The 18,062-nt window shown below is 52.9% G+C and overlaps 2 protein-coding genes across 2 annotated transcripts in view; both read right to left on the bottom strand.

Annotated features, from left to right (window-relative positions):
• Positions 1-10,180, bottom strand: part of Tut1 (terminal uridylyl transferase 1, U6 snRNA-specific) — a 10,751-nt gene extending 571 nt beyond the window's left edge. Inside the window, exons 1-10 of the mRNA XM_010633139.3 lie at positions 9,596-10,180; positions 9,308-9,484; positions 7,079-7,269; positions 4,386-4,704; positions 4,205-4,305; positions 2,329-2,777; positions 1,392-1,501; positions 1,159-1,269; positions 968-1,060; positions 2-708 (exon numbers count right to left, since the gene is read on the bottom strand). Of these exons, the coding sequence (XP_010631441.1) occupies positions 2-708; positions 968-1,060; positions 1,159-1,269; positions 1,392-1,501; positions 2,329-2,777; positions 4,205-4,305; positions 4,386-4,704; positions 7,079-7,269; positions 9,308-9,484; positions 9,596-9,950 (2,613 nt within the window). The 5' untranslated portion in view covers positions 9,951-10,180. The remainder of the gene's footprint in view (position 1; positions 709-967; positions 1,061-1,158; positions 1,270-1,391; positions 1,502-2,328; positions 2,778-4,204; positions 4,306-4,385; positions 4,705-7,078; positions 7,270-9,307; positions 9,485-9,595) is intronic.
• A 210-nt stretch (positions 10,181-10,390) lies between these two features.
• Mta2 (metastasis associated 1 family member 2) lies at positions 10,391-18,057 on the bottom strand (the record flags this gene model as incomplete). Its single annotated transcript, XM_010633137.2, has 17 exons — positions 10,391-11,138; positions 11,325-11,473; positions 11,574-11,692; positions 12,223-12,312; positions 12,426-12,654; positions 12,880-13,019; positions 13,102-13,199; positions 13,620-13,678; positions 13,762-13,836; positions 13,938-14,126; positions 14,291-14,390; positions 14,550-14,652; positions 14,960-15,077; positions 15,223-15,286; positions 15,387-15,504; positions 17,468-17,561; positions 17,875-18,057. Coding segments are annotated over 17 exons (2,094 nt in total), but the record flags the coding sequence as incomplete, so codon positions are not given.
• Between the last annotated feature and the right edge of the window lie 5 nt (positions 18,058-18,062).

The following is an 18,062-nucleotide window of genomic DNA, read 5'->3' as shown; positions in this document are numbered from 1 at the left end:
CCTCCTCGCAGGGGCCGGGACGCAGGCCTGCCACCGCCGGTGGGTTCCCTGGCTGCCCGGGGCCCCACATAGCCCAGTCCTGCACCACCTCGCCAACCTCCACGACCATCGCCTCCACTGCTTCTCTGCGGAGGTCCCCTGCATGTCCCCACGGCTCCTGGGCCTGGGCCCCGTCCCCGCCGCCCTCTCCGTGCCCATCTAGCTTCAGTCTCTTCCCAGCTCCTCCCTGCGCAGACTCCTCCAACCCTCTGGGCCGTGACCGCTTTGTCCCCTGTTCAACCTGGCACCCCAGTGCGTCCCGCAGCACTTGGACCATGGCAATGCTCAGCTGGGGGAAGGGCACCACCGGCAGGGGGATCGGAGTGGCCGCCAGCAGCGAGGTAGGGGAGCTTGGCTGCAACAGCGGCAGCAGCCCCCAGTCCCGGCCACGGGCAGAGCGGCGCTGATACTGCAGGCTCCGGCAGTAACTGGCTGCAGCCCGACAGCAATTCTGCAGCCTCCCAGCCACTCGACCGGTCACGTTGGCAGCCACGTTGTGACTCAGCTCAAAGGGATCCTGGAGATTCATGGGGCCTAGACGCAGACCCTCCCAGAGTATGGCAGGCTGTGCCCCAGCCACAGGCAGCGCCCTGCCCTCCCGAAGGGATAGCAGAGAGCCATGGAGGTCCCAGCAGGAGACACAGGAGAAGAACTGGGCCAGCAGAGCACCTGGAGGAGGAAGCAAGGTGGGGATGGGGGTCACTACAGAGCCACTTTCTCCCCCCGCAGAGGCTCCTTCCAGCCCAGCAGACAAGACACAGCAGCCCCTCCCCTCGTCCAGTGCCCTGGCCGGCGCATCAACCAGGTCACAGTTTCTATCTCTGCAATGCCATGCTAAACTTGGTACCCAGGGGATGCTCTGGGAACTCCCAGCCAAGGAGTCTGACTGCCACATCTTCCTCACCATCTGCGCCCAATGCCCACTCACCCAGGGGCTCCACGTTGGTGCTGGGCTCCAGGCTTGAGGCATCCCTGGGGAAACTGCAGTCCCAGCCATCCACTTCTACCTGCTCCCCCTCACCTGTAAGGTGAGAACAGAGGAGGGATGAGCTTGCGGGGAGGGGAGCAGTGAGGTGTGAGCACAGACGGCATCCCAGGGTGGCTGGCATCCCTCAGTACCTGCTTTCTGGGTGAGCTGGGCCACCGTGGGCAACACAGGGGGGTCCCGGGTCTGCAGGAAGTAGACCACGAGCAGGGTCAGAGCATAGTTGTTGAGGAGGGGGCCGCTCCCTGAGTAAGCAAGGAAGAATCCCTTTAGACAGCTCCTATCCCACTGCCGTCTGGCCTCGCCCCTGAACCCAGTGCCCTCTCCGACACCAGCTCCGGCCAAGTCTGTCCTGATCTGCTCTCACCTGTCAGCCCTCGGCCCTGTGCCCAGCAGCGGACAGTGTACACGAGGGGTCGGACTCGCACATCCAGCTCAGAGCACAGGCTCAGGAATTGGGAGTTGTGCAGGGCCAACCTGGGGCAGAGGAAAGATGGGAACCACTCAGCCACCTGCTCTGTCCAGACTCAGAGAAGACAAGCGCCTGAGTGCTGCTACAGCCTAGTTTTGAGACAGAACTATCAAATGAGGACTGGGGTGCAGCTCCACAGTACAACACTGCCTAGCATGCAACCCTGGGTTTAATCCCCCAAACAAAAACAACAGAGAGCCAGGGGGATTGTGGGTTTCGCGCAGTGGTGGAGCACTTGCTTTAACTTGTGAGGCCCTGGATTCAATCCCCAGCACCACAAAAAAACTGCTGGTTATAGTGGGGCACATCTGTAATTCTCACACTCTGGGCGGCCAAAGCAGGAGAATCACAAGTTTCAGCCTAGCCTGGGCAATTTAGCAACTTGGTGAGCCATCTCAAAAAGGACTTGGTGGGACTGGGGTCTGTGGTGCCACCACCTGCCTGGAAAGCACAAGGTCCCAAGTTCAATCCCTGGTACCAAAAAAAGGTGGGGGGTTTGGAAACGTGGCTCCATGTGAAGGCCCTCGGTTCCATCTGCAGCACCACAAAAGAAGGACAAGGAAAAACTACTTGGAACTTGTGATACCCAACAAAACAAAGCCTGAAAGGGCTGGGAAAACGGAGGACAGGTTCGCATTTCATTTAGTATCCCCCAGACCAACACAGCCACAGGACCCTTACACACCCCCTACAGCTAACATTACAAGGCACATCTCCCACACAGCAAAGCTCCACAGATGAGACATGGGTACCAGAGGGGCCTAGGACCAGCCCGGCAGAACCAGACAGCCTCCCAGGCCCGGACTCTTCCCCACCTCACCCACCAAGGTACCGGTTACCGAGGGAGACGTCACCATGAAGCCCGGAGGGCCGATGGCAGAACTTCACCACAGGACGCCGGGCCGAGGGCACGCTGTGGACGCGGTAAACACCAGGGACACAGCGCCGCAGGATGGAGCCCACCAGCTCCAGCATGGCCGCTCCCGCCGGCTTCTCGCCACCCAAGGCCTCTGCCACACCCAGGGCCTTCCCGGGGTCCCCCTCACCCCTATCCTCCTGCAGTGGTGAGGCTGGAGGCAGGGACTGAGGAGAGGCTAGGGCAGAGTCTGGCGTCTGGGGTGCTAGGAAGGAGGACAGAGTCTCGAAGACCAGGGCCTCAGAGTCTTGGGGAGACGTTGGGGGCCGCGAGTCCACAGGAGAGGCTGGGGTGCAGGCTTGAGGATCCGAGGGTGAGGCTAGGGCTGAGTCCAAGGACGGAGACTTTGGAGACTTCTGGACCTGCTGTGGATGGGAATGAGCCACGTGAGTCCTCTTTCACTGTCCCCAAACCGGGGACAACTGTGTCCCCTAGACCGCATCTGTTACTGCCAGACCCTGTTCTACGAGCTTTCAATGAAGTAACTCCTTCCATCCTCACAGCAACCCTTTTTTAAAATTTTATTGTAACCCATTCCCCGCTCAAGCCCCCTACCCTCCCTACATACAAAAGCTTTGTTTCGTTTTCCTTGTATTTTCACTTTTTCTCTCATCCCTTCTTCCTTTCCCCCTCCTACCTTGTTCCCCTTCCCATTTGAACACTTTCTTCCTATTTCCCAACATCTATTATACATCACAGCCCTTATTTCCACTTTCAGTTTCTCACACTAGAGAAAATATGCTGTATTTAAACACGTGTCTGATTTATTTCACTTTAGTGTGGTCTCAAGGTGCACCCATTCAGCTAGAAATGTCTGAAGCTCATCCTTCTTTATGGCAGAGTAGTACCCCACTGTATAAAAAAAAATCTTTTTTTCAGGTCGGGTACCAGGGATCAAACTCAGGACCTTCCACTTGAGAGGCAGGCAGAGTCCCACTGAGCTACATCCCTGGCTCAAAAAACACAACTTTATCCATTTGTCAGTTGATGTATATTTGGGCTGTTTCCAAGATTTAGCTACTACAAACTATGCTGCTAGAATCATGGGTGAGCATATATCGCTTACAGCGGCCCTTTCTTAAAATCAAAATAATCTTTCAACTCCATAAAATAAATGTGCCAGCCAATCACAGTGGCAGCTGTGATCTCAGGAGTCAGGACATTGAGGCAAAAGGATCACAAGTTCAAGGGCCTGGACTATATGAGACCCTAACTCAAAAAACAAAATACTCCTACACTCTGCCATTAACCTGAGAGACAAAACCAGAGGAATTGTTCCAGGACAAAGACTGAAAAGGTAACCCAAGGTGCACTGTCATGACGGCCGATGATGAACATGCCTGGGCTTCCCCATTTGCTATACGCACCAGGGCTACACACTGGAACCCTTTTGTTGTTAGGTCATATGCCTTAAAATATTAAGGGGCAGAGGCGCACATGTATGTAACCTCTTTGTTTTTTGAGACAGGGTCTCACTATGTAGTTGAGACTGAACTGGAACTCACTATGAAGCCCAGGCTGATCTCAAACTCACAGTGATCCTCCTGCCTCAGCCTCCCGAGTGCTGGGATTACAGGTGTGCGCCACCACGCCCAGCATAAATCTGCTCTTTTTTCCTGTCAACCTACCACCTACCTGTCCCCATGTCAGTCCACCGGCACCTTGACACCCACCCCCTTCAATTTCTTCAGGATCTCGACCTTTGCAGGTGGGGCCCACAGCTCCGAGGTGGAACCAAGGCACAGAGAGGCAGGGTGGTCACCCACAGGTCCAGCTGCCTCTCCTCACTTACCTGGGGCTCATCCAGCTCCTGCAGATCCAGAAAGAGGTCAAGATCACAGCCGTGGACATCAAAGCTATTTGTGGAAGAGCCAAAAGGGTGGACTGCACAGCCTAGGGGCCAGGAGAGCAAAGGTCAGGGCTATCTAGAAGGGCACTGGACACCAGCGGAGGACAAGCCGGCCAACACTCACCAGGGAAGAACTCTGTGAAGACTTCCTGCATCAGGGCCACCACCAGGCACCGTAGCTGCCGCTCCGCCTCAGACAGTTCCCGCAGTGCCACCAGCTTCATCATCTGTGTGCCCACATCTGGGGCCACAGCCAGCGTACTGAGCAGCTGGTCACTGTCCTCGGGGGCTGCACCACGGGGGGCCCTGGAGGCCGGGCTCTGGAACACCTTCTGCTCGCGAGGCCGCACACGCAGGCGCTGTCCTCGAAGGCTGTGCTGGGGCTGGGCCAGGGCAGCGTCCCGGGAGCCCATGTCCCCCATCTCCACAATGGCAAACACTCCCTGTAAACCCACAGGACCTCATGAGGGCTCTGCAGCTGAGAATCTCCACCTTCTTTTTTTTGAGGCAGGGTCTCTCACTATGTAGTTGAGACTGACCTGGAACTCGCTATGTAGCCCAGGCTGGTCTGGAACTCACAGCATCCTCCTGCCTCAGCCTCCCAAGTGCTGGGATTACAGGTGTGAACCACCACGCCCGGCTCCACCTTCTTACTGATGAGTTTCCCCAAGGCAAGGCGATGGAGATTAAATGAGAAAATGTTAGCGCACAATTGGTGGACAGTAATTAATAAACACTTTAGCTAGGCAAGGTGGCACAGGCCTGCAGTCCCACCCCACCACTCCAGAGGTTGAGGTAAGAGGATTGTAAATTCAAGGCCAGCCTGAATTATATAGCAATTTCAAGGCCACCCTCAACTACACAGTGAGATTCTGGCTCAAAAAAAAAAAAAAAAAAAAAAAAAAAAAAAAAAACACCAAGAGGAGGGTTGGGATTTAGCAGCATAGTGCCTGTCTGAGTTTGATGCCCGGTACCAAGAGGAATAAACAAGAGGAATAAAACACAGTAAAAGATCATTCTTTGCAAATGAGGTAAATATAAGTCAAAATGGGATCATTGGGTTTTCTGAAGAAGCTGGGGCAGACACTGCCAAATGTCCACCTACTATATATTATAACCTCAATTGTGTTCAGAGAAGCACAATGCCCAACTGAAAAAACTTAATTTCCCAGGTTTGCCTGCAGTGGGAGATCACCATGTGGTAGAATTCTGGCCAGTGAGACAGAAGTCCAAGCCTGCTGAACAGGCCTCTGCAAAGTGTTTTCCTCTGAAATGAAGGAGGAAAGCAGTCAGACTCAGAAGTCATTGGCCTATTACATGCTCTCAACTGGAGCTGTGGAAATAGGAGCATCACAAGTATGAATGAGGGCTGCATGCTCAGAATGACAGAGAGGAAAACAGCTGGACCCTGGGCGACCTGGGCTGAGCTTCTTGTCAGATGGAAAAAAAAACAACAAATTTTTCATTCAAACTGTAATTCAGTCACTCAATGAAAGCCCTAACAAAGTCAGATCCCACTCCATTCTGAAACAAGCTCTGCTCTGCTGAGGAACTGGCTTTTCCCCCTGCAGTACTGGGGGTGGAACCCAGAGGCTACACATGCCAGGCCAGGGATCACCCTCCCTTGTGAAGTCTGGGACCTCTAAGCCACCTGAATGTCCCATGTGCACTCAGAAGCAGAGGATGATCCAACAGTATAGCACTACATGAATGAACTTGTTTCAAGGAACTAAAGGGACAGTTTAAAAAGTTCTACATGAAAACAAGATAGAACTACCAAGAATGAGCTTGTCTTCCTATCAGGGTGTTCTGACCAATAACCTCCAATAGTTCTTGGTGTAGTCAATAAACTCCCAACTGCTTTATCAAGCAATTTCTTGGGGAATGCTCCTCCAATGGTATGTTGATTTTTTGGTTCTTTTTTTTTTTTGGTACTGGGGATTGAACTCAGGTCCTTGCACTTGCAAGGCAGGCCACCGAACTGCTGAGCTAAATCCCTGGCCCCTTTTTTTGTTTTGTTTTTGGTTCTTGGTTTTTGAAAACAGGGTCTCTATTGTAGTTCAGCCTGGACCTGAATTAACTATGTATCCCAGGCTGGCCTCACAGTCACAGCAACACTCCTGCCTCAGCTTCCCAAGTGCTAGGATCTCAGGTATATGCCACCATGCCTGGCAGTATGTTCTTTTTTTCTTTTTGGTACCATGGATCGAACTCAGGTCCTTGTGCTTGCCAGGCAGGCGGCAGAACCACTGAGCTAAATCCCTGGCCTAGCAGTATGTTCTTTAAGCACCATCCACTAGAATTAGTCACATAACTGTCCACCGTCTCCTGTGGTCTATTGGGGGGGTTGAGACCAGGTCTCCCTATGTAGCCTATGCTGGCCTTAAATCACTACGTAGCCCAGGTTGGCCTTGAACTCTGGATCATCTTCCTGCCTCAGCCTCCCAAGTGTTGGGATCACAGGTATGTATCACCGTGCCCAACTTCTCCTGTAGCCTGTAAACCATGCATGCAAGGATCCATCTATCTCCCTCACTACTTAGGATACAGCTCTAATATTTAATACAAAGGTAGCAGTGAATAAACATTTGGCCAGCAAATAGAAGACAGTCAATAAATAAATGACCAGTCCCTCAGGATTACCTTTCAGATTGGATAAAACCCAGCAAGGTGGGAGTGTTGTGAGCTTATGGAGCTGGGCTATCCTAAGTCCTGTGGTGTCTTCAAGGCCAGGCCACACTCAGAACTAGGCAGAACAAGCTGCTGCTTGTCCCTTTTGTCCTGATTCACTCCTTACCCCACAGCCATCCACTCTACCTTGTCTTTATCCATGACCACACTGGCCACAGGTCCAAATGCCTGGAAGTATTCAAAGAGCTCTGCAGAATCCACATCCCTGGGAAAACCACTGACAAACACACTCCGAAGGCCCTGGGCCTTTCTGGCAGCTCGAAGTTCTACCAGATGCCGGTGCTTCCGGCCTCCCAAGTGGGCATCTAGGCTGGGTCCTGCAGAGATGAGAGGGAGACAAAAACATCTAGGTTACTCTTCAGTGTACCCTGAACCACCACTCTGTGCCTACTTAAATTCCAGTGATCCTCCAAGCCACAAAAGTATAGCCTTTGAAGCACTCCAAGGCTGAGGCAGGAGGGTCGCCTCAAGTTCTAGGCCAGCCTGAACTACATAGCAAGATCCTGTCTCAAAAAACAAAATGAAACAAAAAAAAAAGTGTTACCTTTGACTATACAAAGTCCTGATTCCTTCTACCCTTGACATTCTTGGGCATGTCTACAGAATACATGCTCTAAGTCATTTGCAGAATAGCATACTCTTAAGTAGTTATTTTCTTTCTTTTTAAAATTATTTTAATTTGAGACAGAGTATAGTTAAATTACTAAGTTGCCCAGGATGGGCTTGAATTTGTAGCCCTCCTACCTCAGCCTCCATTGTGCTGGAATTATGGGTGTGTGCTGTGACTGCTGACTCCATACACACACTAGAAATTGAACCCAGGGGAACTCTACCACTGAGCTACATCCCCAGCCCTTATTTTGTATTCTGATGAAGTAAATTGCCCGGACTGACCCCAAATTTGTGATCCTCCTGGATCAGCCTCCTAAACAGCTGGGATTATAAGCTTGTACCAGGGCACTCAGCTCAAGTTGTTCTTAAATCATCCACATGCATTACATTGCTAAGCATGGCGGCACAGGCCTCAAACCCCAGCTACTTGGAGCCTGAAGCAGAATCAAAACTTTGAATTCAATGTGGGCAACTTAAGACTGTCTCAAGATAAAGTTTTTAGAAAGGTCTGGGGATATAGCTCAGTGGTAGAACACTTGCCCGGCATGTACAAGGCTCTGAATTCAAACCCCAATACCGAAAAAGGAAAATGAATAGACATAGATATCTGCTAGGTAGAGCAACACCTGCAGATTATAAAGAAATCAACAGAAGGGCCAAGGATTTAGCTCAGTGGTGCCACTGCCTGCCTCACAAGCACAAGGTCCTAAGTTTGATTCCTGGTACTTCCAATTTGGGCCACGGATGTAGCTCAGAGGCACAGCACCTGCTGGGCAAGCGCAAGGCCCTGAATTGATTACCAGTACCAAAAACAATGCCAATAAGTAAGTAAATAAATAAACAGGTAACTTATCTAGATCATACAGAAATCTCAGGACCTGGATAATTCTCAATGACCAGCCATGGGTAGAATATAGTAACTGCAAGCATGGGATCTAAAGTTGCTCTGAGTTCAAACCCAGTTTTATCAAGCTTTGTGAGACCTTGGGCAAGTTGCTTAATTTCTCTGTACATCCATTTCTTCTGACTTAAACGTAGATACCTTCCACATAGTCATAAACATTTAGATCAACTGGCAGAGTCTGGTACGTAGCAAATGAGGTCAATTTCACTGCTAGTATTATTTGCATTATCAACTGCCTGGTGTCACCAAAGTATTAAAGATTTGATTTCAGCTTGCCCTACTGAATAAGGACAGTGCCATTCACGGAGAAACGGAACGGAAGACCCTATTTAGAGAAGACTGGGATTCCAGCTTCAGAAGTGAAATTTGAGGTTTTGTGGAGCTCCTTGAACTTCCAGATGAGGACCAACCAAGCCCACTTCCCAAACCCATTCTCTGTCTTCTCGTGGGCACGTTCTACTCCTTGCCACGCGGTTTCACCCATCCTGGCCCCTGGGGAAATCCTGCAGGGATTCCCGACTCCGCCCTCTGCGACCGCAGCTTTCATCAGCCAGACGAGGGCAATTGCATCCCTGAACCACCCCCACCCCCGGGCCAGCAAAGCACAGGCCTGGAACAGGAGCCCACAGGAGATGGCTATGGGGAAATGAATCACGGAGATTTCGTCGTGGATATTCTGTATAGCGGGAGGGTGCAGATGGCGGGACGTCCCCGTTCTGCCGTCCCCTCCGACGTGCAGTGAGAACGAAGGTGAGCGGCCCCGTCAGGATTTAACACGAACTATGCTATACAAGCACCAGACGAACGCCCCCAACCGCCCTTCACTAGCCACCGCTTACGGTTGGCTGTAGTAACGTGGCAGAGGCAGCAGCGGAAACCCCCACACGGTAGCGATTCGACATCAGAATCCACCGCAGCCATGGCGACTCTCAGGCAAGAACCAAAGAAAACCACCTCTACGTCTGCCGGAACTCTCTCCTGAAGACCGACGCTCTCGGAAGCAACTTCCGCCAGACCTACAGGAAGTGACGCAAGTCCACCAATCGCGAGGACGCCCCCCTCCCGTCCCAGGAAACCCAGCTCCCTTAATTCAGAGTTCCGTGTCCCGCCCGAAACGCTTATTTTACCTGTAGTGTCCCTCTTGCGGGGCTGGGCGCTTTCCTGCGTTGATTGGCCCAAAGCGTCCTGAATATTCATGAGGCAGCTACAGAGGCGCGCCGGGTGGGGCTCGAGCCACCTCCGTGACAGCGGAGTGGAGGCCTTCGCTGAGCCTACCCGCGCGGACCCCTGGACCGATCGCTGCCCCTGCGAGAGGCACCGTGACCCGGGAGTCCCATGATGCAGGCTGCAGCGGGGTGGAGGGCGTGGGGCTGAGAGCCGCCCACCCAGGGAACAGCCCTGGCTGTGGCTGACAGCACCCATGCAGCCCCAGGGCGGAGGAGCAGGGCTGGCTGGGCTTCTCAAGGGCGCCCCCTTGGGCATCCACAGGCAGGAGAGGACTGCAGAACTTGGGCCACACACCCCAAGGGGGCGACAATCTGCCCCACTGCCAGCATCCTGGTTCCCCAACAGCCAGCATCTCCCACTACATCCCCGCCCAGACGAAGCTTGGGCTCCAGCACTCGTAGGTCTCAGGCGAGTGGGTCCTCACAGTGGCACAAGTCTGGAACCCACCCCTGTGGGAGGTGGAGGCAGGAGGACCAGTTTGAGCCTAGCCTGGGCAACTTTAGTAGACCTTATTTCCAAAAAGCCCTGGGTTCAATCCCCAGTACCAATGAGGGCAGGAAGCAGGCCACCTCACCCAGCCTAGTTTTTTCCGAGTACCTTTCTTGTCTGTCATTTGCGCTCCCTCTCAAAGACACCAACACATGCCCCACACCCACTCGTGGCAGAGAACAGCTGAGCCGGGAAAGGCTGAAGAAAACAGCTTTTTATTACTATAAGAACCAATTACAGAATCCGAGGTTAAAAAAAACAGACAAAAGATCTTTATTTCTGAGAATTGGCATACAAAAGGCGGAGGGGGGAAGGGGAGAGAGGAAAGAGCTAGCATGGGCTGGGGTTGGTGCCAGCTCAGGGACCTCAGATACCAATTAGCAAAGTCCGGACACCGGACAGGAAGAGAAACCCCCCAATTAGGAAAAAAACCAAGAAACATGGCAGTGCACGCCCCACCCCACCCCCAGCCAGGTACTACCACCTGAGAGCAGTCACACTTCCCCTCCTGTTCCCTTTCACAAAGGGAGTCAACATTTTTTAAAAAATTAAAAAACCTTCCCCCTGAAACTGTCCATGATAAGTGTGGAAGGTACCCTCCAAGTTAGGAACCCTCCAGGAGAGGCCAGGTGCCCCAGAGGGCAAGCTCAGCTGCCGTAGGCCACACCCAGGGAGAAGAAAGGAGGGACTTAAGGCCAGGGGCACCTGACCCCCATGGGCACTGCCCCCTAAAGGGAAGGTGGAGGTCTGTCCAGCTCACACCCGCTTGCCTCCCTGGCCCTCACTGCTCAGTCCTCCAGGACAATGGGCTCATTGGTGCTGGACGGATGTGAGGGTGCAGGCAGAGGGACAGGGGGCCGCACAGCCATTAGTGCTGGTTTCACCTTCAGAGGAAGGTTGGGCCTCCGGGCAGCCCGCCGCATCTCCAGGTGGGTTAGAGCCTTCCGTAAGGCCCTGCACAGAGAGCAGGACAAGTAGAAGAGGTGCAAAGAATCCTGGGATCCCCAGGGTAGCCTGACACTCTGTGCTGCAGTTCACCTCTAGAGCACCCTTTCCCAGAATCCCATTCCACTCCACACCAGTGCTCCCCACCCACTAATGCACTGGCAGCCTCTGCCCCTGCCTGGGTGGATACCCTACCTGGTATCCTTTGTGGCCACAAACACCACAGGATTGGGGGCATCTGCTGGGTTTAGTTTCTGACGCTTGGCTGCTGGCTGTGAGCCTGAGCGGATCCCTGAGGCCAGAGGCCTTCCATTGGCAGAGAAAGGGACCCCTGCTCCTGCCATCTGGAAAAGGACAGGGTAACTCAGTGAGGGACAACCTGGGACTCCTAACACAAGCAAAAGCCCACCCAGCCTGGCCAGCCCTCCTCAACAGCCAACTCACCGTCTCGTAGGCCCTCTTTACCATGATGCCCCCCAGGCCCCGGTTCTGGGTCAGCTGGTTTCTATTGATTGGGATCTTGGTACCCCGAGGTGTTTTTGGTTTCAGAGGTGCCTGAGCCACTGTCAGCAAAAAAAAAATAAAACAATTTCCCACCTCTTTCCTACAGTCTCCCTTTCTTGCTTCCATTTTTTTCCTCAGCCAGGAGTTTTACCTGGACATGCTCAAATGTATGGGGAAAGGCTCTGGAAGCAATTGCCAGTGTTCACACGTGTGACAATACACAACCAGGCAACAGCCCCAAGTAAACATTATTGAGCTAAAGATGTAGCTCAGTGGTACAGTGCTTGTCTAGATGTGAAAAGCTCTGGGTTCAATCTCCAGCATCAGCAAAAAACAAACAAAAAACCAGCTGGGCATGGAAGCCCACACCTGTAATTCCAGTACACAAGAGGCTGAGGCAGAAGGATTGCTATGCATTCAAAGTCAGCCCAAACTACAAAGTGAAAAAGACAAAGAAACCACCCACCACCACCACTGCAGGAGCAGTTTTGTAGACTAAATTACATGTCTTTGGACTCAGGACATGGGAAGGTTCTTGAGAAACAGAACCAGGAGCCCAACACACCCAAACCAGCTGCCCATTCAGTACCCAGATCCTTGACAATCGTGGCCAGGGGTAGCCGAACCAGAGGGTGAATCTTCAGGGGTGTCTTGGCAGCCTTTGGAAGGCGAATGGAGCCTGGAGGAAAGGAAGAAGCTTTTGAGGGGTTGTACCACTCCGGCTTCCTAAGGGCAGGACGGCATCTGATTTCCCACAGCTCCTACTGCCCCCGGCCCTTGCTGAGTCCTTACACTCTGCCTTGATGGCATTGGCATTGATAGGGGCATAGGGCCTCCGGGCAGCCCTCCTTGGCTGCAGGAGGTCCCTGCACATCCGCCTGGCGAGCCGGGTCAGCTTTGTGGTCTGAAGCAGGAATGTCTGCCTGTTCTTGGCCAGCAGCTTGGCCCGGTTGGCGCTGGTTGTGTAAGGAGAGAGACTTTGGGCTTCAGGTCTGGACAAATGACCCCTCGAGTGTGGCTCCTGGAGGAAGGGCACAGAGAACAGGGCCTGCAGTGGCACTGACGCACCCTTCTTTCTCCCACTCCCTGCAGAGGACTTGTTTCTGCCCGAACTTACTGACCCCAAACTTCTAGTTCCCACCCATCATGCCACCCCCAGCCCACCCAGAGCAGGTGTTCTGCTCAGCCTGATGTTCACCATCAGCTTGATCATGCTCTCCCCAGCCCTCCTCACTCCAATCCTTACTGTGGAGCCCCGAGCAGCCCCCTCAAGCTGGGTTGGGGTCTTCAGTCCCCCATACTTCTTCCAGTAGATCCAACAGGAAGCACAGAGACGGCACTGCATGTTGGGCGGGCCCCAGGCGTACCACTGGGCAGACTGTGTGGCTACAGGAGAGGGTGTCTGTCAGCGAGAAACCCACTCCCGAAGGCCCTGCACTCCAGCCCTTTGTCTTGGCCTGGAACTCACTGTGGCAGCTCTCACAGGTCAGACCCTTCTGGAATCCAGCTCCATTCATCCCAGGTTTTGAACCCACAGAAATGATCTGGTTAGGGTTTGGCTTAGTGCTAATAAAAAAAGTACAAGAAGAAACCAAGAAACCAGTCAAGAAAAAAAACTTTTCTTTTGCTTTGAGACAATGTCTCACTATGTAATGTATGTCGTATAGGCTGGCCTTGAATTCACTATGTACCTAGGCTGGCCTTGAACTCAGAGCGATCCTTCTGCCTCAGCCCGAGTGTTGGGATTACAGGCGTACGCCACCATGCCCAGCTTGGGAAAAGAACTAATTTCTAATTTTCCCCTTCCAGTGCTGGGCCCTGAACCAGGGGCCTCACACATGCTAAGCATGCACTTACCATGAGCCACACCCCCAGCGCCCAACTCCATCATTTTACTCTGTTCCCTGACACCCTGAGTTATGAAGGAAGGCAGAGGTTTGGGGTAGAAAAGGAAGATGAGGCAGTCTCCCCTCTCCAGAGACTCACTAGGTGGGGATGTAGACCTGCTTCAGTTTGCTGTCTGCTTCAGCAGCCTTCAATCTCTTCTGCAGGAAGAAGAGAAAAGATCAGTGTCTCTGCAGAGCAGGCAACACAGGCAGCCCTGGTGCAGCCCTCCAGCCCGACAAACCTGCTGAATGTACCGGTCTGTGGTCTTCCACATGTAGTAGAACTGAACTATGCTTGCCAGTGACTTCCAGGGCAGCTGAGTAGGACAAACAGTAGAAGAGTGAGGTGGCACCTGGCCCCAGTACAGGTCCCTTGATTGCTGTCTCTGCTGCCTCCCCTCTAGCCCCATGCACTTACAAAGTCCTGGCGAATGTCATTGAAATCTTTTCCATACTTCTCCAGAGCCTCCTCGAACAACATGGCCTCAGAGGCAGACCACTCCTCCATCTCGTCTCGACACAGCACCGGGCCCCCCTGGGGCACTAAGGTGGACATGGCTTTGGCCAGGTCATAGCCATTCCTCTGCAGCGTGTCCATGGCATGAAACTATAGAGGAGAGGAAGGAGCTGGCTGAGAACCCAAAGCCTGGGCACCACCAGCCTGCTGCCCTTTGAACACTACTACACTCCCAGGAACACGGTTCTCTCCTCTGTGCCAGGCGCTGCGGACCGCACAGCATCCCAAGCTCAGCTTTCCCAGGGGCTGCTCACCAGGGTGATATCTCGGGAGGCAGCAGCTGCACTCATGTGCAGGCTGGGCTGCCGGATGGAGCTGCTGCAGTCCAGGGCTCTTGCAAAGGTTCCTACAGCTCTGCAAGCAAGATCAGGAAGTCAGAAAAGGAAAAGCAAGCAAAAGTAGGCTGAGACTAACACCAAAGGGAAAGAGTGCCACTCATACGTGCCTGGGATGCGTAGGACTCAGAGCTACGTCCACAGTTCCCCAGCCCTCTCCCCATCCACCCACCCTCACCGGGCCACCACAAGGAACTGGTCGATCTGCCGGTCTGTGAGAGGGTTGTCTGGATCCCAGACCTTCAGCTCCATCTTCTGCTGATTCCGATTGTCCAGTTCTCCTGGGAAAAGGGAAACAGCATCACCAGGAAGAGGAAAGGACAAATAAGTAGCATCTGGTGCTCACGCTACCATTCTACCTTTCTCTCCACTTGTTCTCTATCATAATCAGACAGCACAACTCTCAGCATCTTCCCAACTGTCCCATCTGCCTCTGCCAGGCTCCCCAGTTCCCAGGCCAGCAGAGGCACAGCAGAGAACCTTGCAGACTTCTCTGTAGGACAGGGCATGCCAGCTACAGTAACCACATGTGAGACTATCCTGGGCATTTGACAGTCCGGCAGCCATACAACCTGTCCTGTTGTTTACCCTCTGCCAGGCGATCAGGAATCTCTGCTTGGTATTTGCAACCAACTCTAATCTCTCCTTGGTCAGCCAGCAGTGTCTTCTGTACTGGGTCGAACACCAGTGAGTAAAAAAAGCAATCCTGGGACGGGGAAGAGAGGAAGCGAACAATGCCGCACCCACATGGTGTGCAGACAGTGGACTACATTCAGGGTTCCCAAGGTGGGCATCTAACAATACAACCTCCCTGCTGCCCGCCCTGCCTTCCTCCCCCAACACCTGCTCACCTCCTTTTCCAGGTACTGGCTCAAGATATCTGTCTCATTCAGGAGGGTCACACTGCATTTCCCTCTGCAGGAAACATGCCAGGAAATTGGGTGAGCCCTCCTCCCCCACTGTCTCTCAGTGCACCAACATCTGCCAGGCATGTTGGGCCAAAGGGGGCCCCTACCTTATGTGGGTGGCTGGTAACGACTCGAACTGCCGAGACAGGAAGAGCTCCCGGTGCTTCAACTGATGCCTCTGTTGCTCTGACACCACTGGCTGCTTTGACTCCTCCTCAAACTCCCCTAAGACAAAGAGGAAGAGACCAAATCAGAATTTAATTGGGATAGAAAGGCAGCTTGTAGTAGGGCATGGTGGTGCACGCCTATAATCCCAGCCTCTGGAGGCTGAGGCAAGAGGATTGCCATGAATTTAAGGCTAGCCTGAACTACATAGCAAGACTCTGACTCAAAAAAAAAAGTGGGGGGGTCAGGGATTTAGTTCAGTGGTGCTGCCACGTGCCCAGGGTCCAGAGTTCGATCTCCAGTACCAAAAAATAAAAAATATAAAAGGTACCTTGGACACTAACCCAGGGAAAATGCTTTCTCTCTCTCTCCTGTTTTTTTCAGTACTAGGGATTGAACCCAGGGTCTCAGCATTGAGCTACAGCCCCAACCCTTTTTAAATTTTAAAACAGGGTCTCCCTGCTTGCTAGATTGCCTGGGCTGAGCCGGAATTTGCCATCCTCTTGCCTGAGCCTTCCAGAGTGCTGGGGTCCCAAGTGAGCACCACCACACCTGGCTGGCTTCTCATTTGGCCCAGGCATCTTGGCTTCACCAGCCTCCCCTCTTAACTCACAATCACTAATGCTCTTGGGGAAGAGCTGTGAGAGTACAAAGAGCACCACAGAAATACATCCCAGACCCAGCTGCACAGATACCACCACACTGGGCCCAGCAGGTTCCACACACTTGCTCTTTGTTGCTGAACCAGCCCGAGGTCTGGGAAACCAGTAAGATGAAAGATCACACAAGGTTGTACAAGTTCTTCTTTCTCGGTTTCAGAAAACTCTTTGCTCTAAACCATCATATGCAACCCTAACTATCCCTCCCCTTTCCACTTGGCTAATAGCTGCTGGGGCTTTCAAGGACAGTACCTTTAAGCCAGTGCCAACAGCTTCCTACCCCGGAACTGCTAGGTCCTGCATCCCTGGAGCAAAGGGTTAATCTGGTGGAGCGCCAACCCCAGTGGGGCGGGGGCAGAAGAGCCTCACTCAGCCCAGGCTCATTGGAGTATTGTTCCAACCTCAGGGAGCAGGGAGGGGGTGAGCCAGCTCCGCCCAAGCCTGTGTGCTCCTCGGGCCAGTGTGAGCCGGAAACCGATGCTAAACCAGGGGGACCACACCCCACACACTCCTCCCATTGGACAAGGCTAAGGTCAGCCCCTTCCAGATGGGGCTGGAAACCCCAAAGGCCAGGGATCTGTGTCGGTAAAGCCAGTTCATTAACCCCTTCCAGACCAAACTGGCCTGAAAAAAAATTTTCAGAAGAGGAAAAAGAAAACCTAAACAGGAAAGGATAAAAAGTAGTAAGGATAACTAAAGGAAAATTTTTAATAAGATTAGAATGTAAAAAAAATGAAAATGAAAGGAGTGGAGGGGGAAATGAGAAAGGTGGATAAGGAAACATTCCTGCCATCTTTCAACTTCCAAGAGTCTCTAAAATGTATTCCTACCTCATATACAAAATAATCTTGCTCTCCCACAGTGCAGCCTCTGCAGTACAATCTTTCTCTTCAGCTTGACCTTCTCATTGTCCCCTCTGATCCACCCCAAACTATCCACTCAAGTGTCCTTCTATGAAGTTCTTCCTCATCCCCTACCTAAGTTCCCTCCCTAAATCCATTCTATCCAGGTGAGCAGAGTGGCACACGACCGTAATCCTATCATCCAGAGGCTGAGGTAGGAGGATCGCCACAAATTCAAGGACAGTCTGGGGTAAACAGCAAAGCCGTACCTCAAAAAAAACCAGGTAAACCCATTCACTCTCTCTCTCTCTCCACAGAAACCATGCTCTGGCTCTCCTTAGCATCATCTGTCGACCCTGCTTCCAAGTCCAACGTGAGAAAACAAGCCTCCACCCCAAATTCACAACCCACACTGGGCAGTGTACCAGGGCAACACCTGCAGGAACAAGCCCAGGCCCAAACGGTGGAGAACCGGCTGAAGCGGCGGATACAGCAAGGGGAGAATGGGATGAAGATACTCACTGGCATTGCTATCTGCCAGGCTGTTGAGGCTGCTAGAAATGTCCCTTCGCCGGAAAAGACAGACCACCTTTGCTTCCACGTTTCCATTTGCAGTCTGCGGGGAGGGAGGCACGGTAAAGAACGCTGATCATTGGTAAATGGAAATGCACAGGGATTACCAACAGTCAACGCAATAAAAGAGCGCAAGAAACTACTAGTCAAGACTTAGGTTCCAAAACAGACTTCAAAGTCCCTTTCATCCGGCCCCAGGATCAGAGAGTAAAGTTCCCACTGAGCTCTCCGACGCCTTTCCAGGTGGCCAAGAATGAATGGCTTTGCATGGGGCAGGGAACAGGACCCAATCCTCCACCTGGGGAGAGACCTCAAGAAAGGAGCCCGCCCTGGGGAGCGGGGTCCCGCCGGCCCACCTTGTTGAGCTCCTCGATCCTCCGCACCAGATACGGGTTGCTGGAGGAGTTCTCGAAATAGACATAATCTGCGGGTGGGAGACCAGGATCAGAAAGCGGAGGGCCAGGTGCGAGGCCGCCCGCTGCCAGCTCAGACTCGGACCAGCACTCGGGGCGGCGGCTTCCGGAGACGGAGACTCGGCCCCGGC

Source organism: Fukomys damarensis, unplaced genomic scaffold (genome assembly GCF_012274545.1).
Source record: "Fukomys damarensis isolate Sample0158 unplaced genomic scaffold, DMR_v1.0_HiC HiC_scaffold_27, whole genome shotgun sequence".
Taxonomy (NCBI): Eukaryota; Metazoa; Chordata; class Mammalia; order Rodentia; family Bathyergidae; genus Fukomys; species Fukomys damarensis.
This window is presented reverse-complemented; position numbering and strand designations above follow the sequence as displayed.